General features: G+C 34.5%; 2 protein-coding genes across 3 annotated transcripts in view; both read left to right on the forward strand.

The window, feature by feature from the left end:
- LOC131157292 (uncharacterized) overlaps nucleotides 1-3,800 on the forward strand; it is a 66,933-nt gene extending 63,133 nt beyond the window's left edge. Inside the window, exons 6-10 of one of the 2 annotated variants that reach the window (XR_009137246.1) lie at nucleotides 64-124; nucleotides 214-320; nucleotides 824-889; nucleotides 3,176-3,334; nucleotides 3,448-3,800. Coding sequence is in view for 1 of the 2 variants with exons in the window: in XM_058111333.1 (XP_057967316.1) it covers nucleotides 64-124; nucleotides 214-320; nucleotides 824-889; nucleotides 3,176-3,271 (330 nt within the window). In the remaining variant the exon portion in view is untranslated. Of the gene's footprint in view, nucleotides 1-63; nucleotides 125-213; nucleotides 321-823; nucleotides 890-3,175 lie in introns of both variants that reach the window. The other variant, XM_058111333.1, reaches the window with a different exon arrangement.
- Nucleotides 3,801-5,233: 1,433 nt separating this feature from the next.
- LOC131157599 (deSI-like protein At4g17486) lies at nucleotides 5,234-8,300 on the forward strand. Its single transcript, XM_058111884.1, has 3 exons — nucleotides 5,234-5,643; nucleotides 6,185-6,472; nucleotides 7,848-8,300. The coding sequence occupies exons 1-3, from the start codon at nucleotides 5,508-5,510 to the stop codon at nucleotides 8,084-8,086; spliced, it is 663 nt and encodes a 220-aa protein (XP_057967867.1). The 5' UTR covers nucleotides 5,234-5,507; the 3' UTR covers nucleotides 8,087-8,300.
- The last annotated feature ends 796 nt before the right edge of the window (nucleotides 8,301-9,096 follow it).

Consider the following 9,096-nt stretch of genomic DNA (forward strand, 5'->3'; position numbering starts at 1 on the left):
TCCTCATTGAACTTGAAAAATTAGGATGTGGATGTACTGAACTTTTTCTTTACATTTTAAAAGGTTAGGAGGCCATCAAATTTTATAGAGTTCTATTCCTATGCATTTCGGTACTGCCTAACAGGTATGCTGACTATATGGTTCGTGTTATTTAATCGTAGCATGGAGAATTTTCCTCATTTTAGCCTCTGACATTCTGTCATCTTCTCTCAGAGGAAAAACAGAAGAGCATAGATATTGAGAGCATCTGTGAATTACTGGATCTTGTTTTAGGATCCCAGTTCCATGCTCAGGTTGACGCATTAGTTGAGTATCTAAAGGTGTGTAGGTGTAATTATTGCATTGGTGAAATTTCAGCTACTATTTGTGTTTCTGATTTCTTATGCACGGACCTACATCTGCTTTTGTGTACTTGTGGTAAGGTTTGGTTTAAATTTGACTTGTGCTGCTAGATGTCCTTTTAAAGACATTTATAGGGAGTCCAGTTGCTCTTCAGTTTCAGTCTGCCAATTATTTGATGTCCTGTGATGTTGGTAGTCTCTTGCCATTTTTTTAGTGGAAAATTGGGGTTAATTTTCATTTTTCTACTATTCTGCTTTTATGTGAAAAAAGAAAATGGCAGTGGCACTGCTGATACTGTGTTATTTGATTAGTGACCTGAATAATTGATAGGCTTAAATTGGGTATTAGCCCAACCCATTTAGAAACAAAATGAAATTTATTTTATTTGGCACACCAGTGCCCTGTCTCTTTCAACATTGCTCAAAAAATAAAAAATAAAAAAAGAAACAAAAGAACTTAAACATGTATGCTTTGATTGCAGACACAGAATGATTACAAGGTCATAAACATGGATCAGTGGATGGGATTTTTTCGGTTTTGCAATGAGGTATCCTTGCACTTGTTGCTGTTGCACAATTTTCTGTTATAGTTATATTTTGTGGAATTCATTTTTTCTTTATGATTTCATATTCCCTGTACCTATGTATTGTGGTATTTTATAGTTAATCAATACTTGCCTTTTTGTTTGTGCCCCCAAGTTCCATAATCATTTGAAAATTGTTTCTGTCTAATGCCTGTTTAACAGCGAGCCATACAAAATATGCCCTTCAATTTTATTTCCTGCAGAGGGAAAATGGAAAGGTTAATCAATACTTACCTTTTTGTTTGTGCCTCCAGATTCCATAATCATTTGAAAACTGTCTTTGTCTAATGTTTGTTTAACAGCAAGTCATACAAAATATACCCTTAAGTTTTATTTCCTGTGGAGGGAAAATAGGAAGTTCATTGCTAAAGTAATTGTTTTTTATTTACAAGAAGACTTCATTAACTGTCTGAAACTTGAGTTTGAATGGGATTTATACACTGATGTATGGCAGATGTAAGTAATCTGTCTACGTTGCTTTGATGCCAATTGATGTATTGCAATGAGGGAATCAGGGCTTTGGAGGTTGTTATCTAGGATTATTTGATGGAAAAGAGGAAAATGTGGGTCTGTAAAATGGCTATTGTATTGGAGGAAGGATCAAGATCGTAGGTTAAGGAAGCTGTTTAGATGCCGTCCTTGGGCTATCAACAGTACCTGTGAGCAGTAAATTTGTGAATATTTTTGCAAATTTTTAGTATAAAGATGATTAAAATTTTAATGACAAGGATTTACAGGTTTATTTGGAATGAAAGATTATTGAGTTGAATTTAGTTAAGGAAGTAGAAATTAAAGGAAAGAAGAAAAGAAGATAGGCCCTTATGTATCACACCAAGGATTTCTTGGATCTCACATTATCCACTTGTCATTGTAGTGTTGCACCTAGGGTCAGAATTGCTTCAACAATTCCAAAAAGAAAGCATAATTGCTGCTGAAATTCTCATAAACTTTGTTCTTCTTATATATATAACAAAAGAAAGTATATTAGATGGAAAGAAGAGAAGGTGCAACGTGTGGAGAGAAGGAGTCCACCAAGTAAGAAGGAAAGGGAAAGGGGAAAAAAAAAGAGAAAAAAAAAACAAACAAAAAACACAAAATCACAAAAAAGAATTAAACGAAAGTAACCAAGAAACGCCCTTTTTAGACCCTTTCCATCATAATTTACCAAACTCTTTAAATTTTCTAATTTGCATCAGTCAGCTTTAAATCCATTTTATCCAAATTTGAGCTTATAACTTCTTCGGAATCTCCACCACTGATGTAGGCAAAATTCTATCCCTATGCTGTACCTTATTTGCCAACCCATCATTATCAAAAATACTCTTGGACTACATAATCTGCAATTTCCAGCAAATCTTGAAATTAACAGAATACGCTGGTCTTCAAAATTGATAAAACTCAGATAGAATGAAACCCCTTCTATTGATAGTGAAACGTATAAATAAGACTTAATAATACGTATTCCAACTAATATAAAGTCATAAGTCAGCTCAACCTTGAATAAAGGCCATGACATAGATTTATTGATATTTGATCTTTTCTAAATCCTTGGTTGTCTGTGTCATGGCTCAAGAAAACTCATCCCTTAGCCTAGCATAGAGAGAGAGAGAGAGAGATTCTTAAATATTAGGTTCACTTGGTACTTCTCAAGTGAAAATGTCAGATCACCTGCTTTTCTTTTTGTTGACAGCATGATATTGTAGTAGCTAGCAATTAATCAAAGAATATTTTTGAATCCCCAAGTCAACTGTTGGGGATATTTTTGAGAGAACACAATCACGTCTGGTCCTTGAACAATAGGACTGGAGTTCGAACAATAGGACTGGAGTTCATCTTCTTTAGCTTCGATGTTTTCTCTGCTGCAAGCTTGCACCCCTTTCTGTTTTGACAACATTCTTCACTGTTGAGAATATGTATGTTTCTGTTTCTGTTACATTTGGTTTGCAAAATGTCTATCCTTTAGGAATAGAATTGTTATAATATAACAATTAGATAGTTTATAAGAAAAAAGTATTATCACCATAAAGAAAATAAGAAGGCAAAAATTTTATGAATATGACTATTCTCAAAAATATATATTCCCATCCTATTTCATATTGAATGGAATAGCACAAATTTTCATCACGTTGTTATTGTATTTCATCCTATTCATAGAAATAGGTATTCCATGAACCAAATGTAACCTTCTTGTTGTGTCATACAAAATGTACCTTTTTTTTTCTTTAATGGGGGTTGTGTTGGTTTGAACAGATTAGTTTCCCAGACTTCACCAATTATGATGCAGAACTGGCCTGGCCTTTGATCCTCGACAATTTTGTTGAATGGATGAGAGTGAAGAAGAGCTGAACGTGGCATTTTTATTTTTCTGATCCACGTTCTTCTCTGCCTTAAAACCACACATCATCAAAAGTGGGTATCTGCGAGGTTTTCTTAGTTTCATTTAAAGAACACTTCCCCTGATGTTTTTACTTGCATTTTTTCTTCTTCAATTAATTTTTTTGTTCTGATTGTTCTGTTTGCAGGATGCTGCGCAATTACACACCGGGAACTGCCTGGCAATCTTTTTTCTGTTTATTTGCCCTCCAAATCTGGAACGCAAGTTAAAAAAACTTCTATATTCTGTAAGATTATTCCTGTTGTGTTATGGAGAAACTGAGAAAGTTCAAAGTGCATAACCTGCTCTAGTGAAATTTCATGTACTGCACCACCATTTTTATAGATACTGTCCATTCAGCTGCTGCTTAGAACTTAAAACAATCTTGAGCTGATTCAGTATAGGTTGCTTAAGATTTGGTATATTCCATTGAATCAATGCTGGGTTGTTTGGAAAACATTTCTGTTGGAAATCTATTGTTAAAAATCATGGTTGGCACTACTTGTCCTGTGTTTGGAAGCTGTTTGCATTTTGGATTTGGATGTGTGGTTTTTTAAAATATTTTCATTTTCATTTTCATATTCTGCGACACAATGAAATACCGGGATGATTTTTGAAGCGAAAAACCGGGGGAAATAGAAACTCATTTCACAATCGTGAAATCATCAATTGGGAAGTACAACTGTGATTGAAGCCAAACAAGCCACAAACAAAAAAGGATGATTTCTCCAGAGGACACTGCTCTGCTCTCTTTAATTGTGGCCCTATTTTTGTGCCCTTCAGCGCATGCCCCCTGATGTTATATGCCAAAACGCCAGACCTTTCTTTCCATTTTTAAGTAAAAATTTTAAAATAAAACTATTTTTTAAAATTTTAATTAATTTTTTTTAAAAAAAAAAATTTATCATTCACCATGGATTGCAAAATATAAATTTAAATTTATGTGAAATGAAATATGAAAATATATTAATTTTTTAATAAAAAAAATCATACAGGTTTGAATTTAAATTTCATATTTATGCTTTTAAGCACAACTTAAAAATAAATGCATCATTATTTGCATCAAGCGTTGGTTAATCTAATAATAATTTTTATCAGCTATCATAATTTGTATGAAACTCTTACATTGTTATTTTATTTTTATTCCTCTTTGAACATTTTAATAATCTATAGCATTTCAATTGAAAGGTTTGACTCGAATATCTACATTTAATAAAAAAAAATATTTGAATTTATTAATTGACTAATTCTCTCGCATTATGCATCTGAGGCAGGGTTTCCCTGTACAAGAAACCGAAACACTAAATGAAAGACAAATTTCTTAACTGGATTTACCAATTTTTTGAACAATTAAAATTTCTATTGATATAATTATTTATTCACACATTCATCCATTTTATTCTCCAATCTCTTATGTTGGAATGTAAAAGCTACAATGATCGACTTAATGGTGTTTGTAAATTATGACTGTGTCTTGGCAGCTTGATTGACGTCAAAGTCTTGTTTGGTGTAACGAATTATTCGTTGAAAAAAAATTTCAATGCCTAATTACCATAATTTTCTGTAAATTTATAGGTCGAGATGAATCTCAACCATTTAAAAAAAAAAATGCACATTTCTTATTTCAAACTTGCATTTGAAGGCTGTCATAACCTAGCAATCATCTTCCATTCTCCTCGCCCACCACCCCCCCCCCCCCCACCATCTTCCATTTCCTACGAAAATCCTTTTTTTTTTTTGGCTTAAAACAAACAGCCCTCGTAATATAATACAATATAAGATACTCCCACCACGTACCACAATTATAGTGTACGTTACTGTCTCTCCGATTTCGAAATTTTAAAACCATTATTCCATCCCGGGCTTTTCGTAATTCTGACCAAAAGCAAGCCCTTCTTCCCACAAATCCGAATTAGAGTGCCATTAATGCCTGCAGGAAAGCAGGAGAAGCCTCCCAGTGGAACCCCATGAACAGAAGATTCTCAGTCCCTCGTGTTTTTAGAAAACACAAAAGCAGAATTCCGAAACAAAATAAAAACAAATATACAAATAAAGCAGAACTGTTTTCATTTCTTTTTTCTTCTCTTTCTTGAGTTATTATAATTTGTTCCCCACTCGCCAAGTCATTCGAATAAAGTTCATGTAGCTGAAAGCGATTCCTCCCAGCATCATAAAACAGAGAAGGAAGGGAGAGAGAAAAGACCCACAATGCTGTGCAGAAGAAATTCTCGCAGGAAAAATGAGGAAGGATCAGTGCCCGTCTACCTCAATGTGTATGATCTCACCCCCATCAATGGCTACGCCTACTGGCTCGGCCTCGGGGTTTACCATTCTGGGGTTCAAGGTGAGAATCTCGTGCTCTCTGTTTCAGTGTTTCTTTTCAGCTGCGCTCTTATTGTTTCTAATGGGTCTTTAACCTTTGCTCTCGGTGTTGGCTTAGATCTGTGCTTGAATATACTTCGCTTACAATTTTTCTCTCCTTTACATGCGAGAATCAGTCTGCTTAATCACCAAACTGAGAGTTTGGTGGACATCCCACCGCGGCCTTATCTTTTGTTTGGTTGCTTGGAAAATGTAGGAAGATGGAAAAGAAAAGAAAATGTGAGGTTTTAGTTTGCACAGTGAAAACCAACTCAATTGATGATGGGTTTCTGTTTTTCTTTGCTTCTAAACAACAAAAAATTCAAAATTCAAATTTTTGAGTTTGTTTTTTCCCCCTTTTTTGGGGGGTCTATTCCCACATTTTGGTCAAATGGGTTGCAGTAAATTCGATTCAAATTGCTTCCCGAATGGCAACTGTAAGGAGATTCGGTGATGAATCTGTACATTCATGAGATTCCGTACAATGACGGGTGAATTTGGGTTTTGTTGATATGGTGTGGCAGTTCACGGAGTGGAGTACGCTTTCGGAGCCCACGAGTATCCGACGACCGGAATTTTCGAGGGAGAACCGAAACAGTGCGATGGATTCAGGTTTAGGAAGACGATATTGATCGGGTGGACGGAGATGGGGCCGGCGGCCGTGAGAGCTATCATGGAGGAGCTTGCAGAGAATTACAGAGGAAATGCTTATAATCTCATCACCAAGAACTGCAACCATTTCTGCAACGATGCTTGTGTTAGGCTTACTGGGAATCAAATCCCCCGCTGGGTTAACAGGCTCGCTAGAATTGGTAATTTTATGTTTCAATGCATATATTTTCTCTTCTTGTTTCTGCTGAATTTTTGTGCCTAAAATAGTAGGAAATCATTTCATTCAAATACTTTATTTGAGATTTTGTTTTGATTTTTGAAGTGGCCAAAATTGGAACACTTTGGAAGTAAAAAAGTTCACTTTGCTGGAATTGTTTTAGGAAATGGTCTGCAATGTTGTTCCTTTCGGTGTTCATAATTGGAAAGAAAATTAATAAGAGTTTTTGTGGCCAAAAGAGAAAACACTAGAAAATAGACATTTTGTTTTTTGGTTTTTATTTTTATTATCACTTATTTTTGAGTGCAAGGCCATGATCTTTGAGTTTTGAATTTGGAGTTATAGGAAATACAAGAAAATCCAATACAATATTATTTTGTGTGGATCCAAATTCACAACAATTCTAAATCAATGGCTGGAACTTGATGATCCCGAATGCAGCATAAGCATTTGGTTTTATAATTTTTCAGCAGTTAAGACAATGCCCATTCGTACCGACAATTTACCTGTGCTATACATTCTTGGAAACCTTTTGAGATTTGTGATGTTAACAACGTGGATGACAAATTGAGTAGTTCATCATCTACACTCACATTCAAAGTGACCATTTCCACATAGTCCATGCTACATAAGGAGTTATTTTCTTATTATGGTATGAAGCAATGTATTAGGGTTCTGTAAAACCCTAGACTCCACCAAAGAGGAAGTTCGTGTTCGTCATCATTGCCCATCAGAGTGGCTGGTATCGAGTTTCTTGAAATAAAGTTTTAAAAAATAGATTAGGGATTGAACTTCAATTTGTCATAAATGACCGGTCAATAGCCTCTGAACTTTATTTACTGTGTGATGACTTAGGTTTCTAAGAATTATAACTGTAGTGACCAAATTGAGGATTTCTTGCCCTTTCTTAGTTTGTAATCTCTCTTTTTGCTTCCTTAATATATTTCTTTTTCCATAAAGAAGTGGAATAATCTCAAGTACTCTTAAATCTTTGAAATGATAACATTCAATTCATTATGTCAATCATGAAAGTCATAAATCTAAGATGTATAACTGTTCTTCCATTTTAATTGAGAATTAAGATTAAATGAGTGCCATGTAATTGAGCAATTTGAATTATTCATTGTACGTGTCATGTGCCTTGCACGTGACTCAAAATTATTCATTTTTTCTGAAAAAAAAAATATGAATTTCTTGAACTCTTGGAACTGGATTATCTAGGTGACATTAGTTCTTGATTTGTCTAGAAAAATGCTTGGAAACACAATTAGAACTAAGTTCCAAAACCATGCGAGAAACCATGGTTTCACAAACTGTTTCCTTCTTATAATGTGCTTCTTCTTTCATATAAATTGCAGGTTTTCTTTGCAATTGTGTTCTGCCAGCGACTATAAATGGGACTAAAATCCGTAGAATTGAAGATAAGGTTTATGAAGGAGAGAAGAAGAAATTAAGAAGCCACTCGAGTAGATTTACATCGTCCTCCAATTCGTCGTCTTCTTCATTGTCCTCTCCATCTTGCTCCATGATTAGAAGAAGTAGAAGCAGGCAGTCTCATCCTGCTTCTTCACCATTGATTACTAGTTCTTCATCCTGAATAGCTTTGATTGCAGCCAAAACATTGAGCATATAGTTTTTCTGTTAATCTTATTTAAATTTATGAAGGAAATTGAAAGGGCAACCCGGTGCATAAACCTTTCAAATTTCAATTTTGTTCTTTCATTCTTTTCTCGTGAGATCGAATATTGATGGTAACAGCTTCCCAAGAAGGGGCCCTGTGCTTGGAATGAATTAGGTCCCTGTACATGTGCATGGTGTATGATTTGTCTTGAGGGAAGTGATTGCCTTTCTACTTTTGTGCAAAAATGTCCAACTTGACAAAATTTTATATGAATTCCTTGGCAAATTTGTACCTCTTTTCATTGATATCTTAGCAGAAGGCAAAAATCAGCCAGCTTATGCGTAGAAGTCCCAGGAAATTGATTCAAGATTTTGAAAATGGTTTTCTGCTTTGCGGCACTAAAAATAAGTGCTGTATTTGTTTCCCGGGAATCTCCCAATCAGCCCCTTTTTGGAAACCTTGCCCTAGAAAATGAAATCACGCAGAGCAACACAATTATGAAAAAATTTCTCTGTCCAGACACTATCTTTCTGGGGATCTGAAACTATTTGAACACCCAATTATGATGACCCTGTTTTGTTTATAAATCAAAACTTATTATTTGCTTTTTCAAATCAATGTTAATGTGTTGTGTTTGATTTGGTTGCCTTTGTTCACGGTAGTGAAAATTACTCTGTTCATTGTTTCAATTTTTGTTTAAAATGTCTTTAAGAAATAAGTATTTTTCAAAAAATATTTTTTACAAGTACTTTTGCTAATAAGTAATATTTAATTTACACTTGAGTAAATATTTGTATTAAAAGATGCTGATAATAAATAATCTTATGCTATAACTATATAATTAGCTTTTCAATTAAATATTTTAAGATAAGTGAGCGATTCCAAATGGTCATGAGTAAAAAAGATACCAGTTGAGAGAGCTGTATAAATTAAAGATGCGAGGAGGATGAGATAATGTCAATTGTGTTTGGTTAGTGAATGCGACA

Source organism: Malania oleifera, chromosome 6 (assembly GCF_029873635.1).
Source record: "Malania oleifera isolate guangnan ecotype guangnan chromosome 6, ASM2987363v1, whole genome shotgun sequence".
Classification (NCBI taxonomy): domain Eukaryota; kingdom Viridiplantae; phylum Streptophyta; class Magnoliopsida; order Santalales; family Ximeniaceae; genus Malania; species Malania oleifera.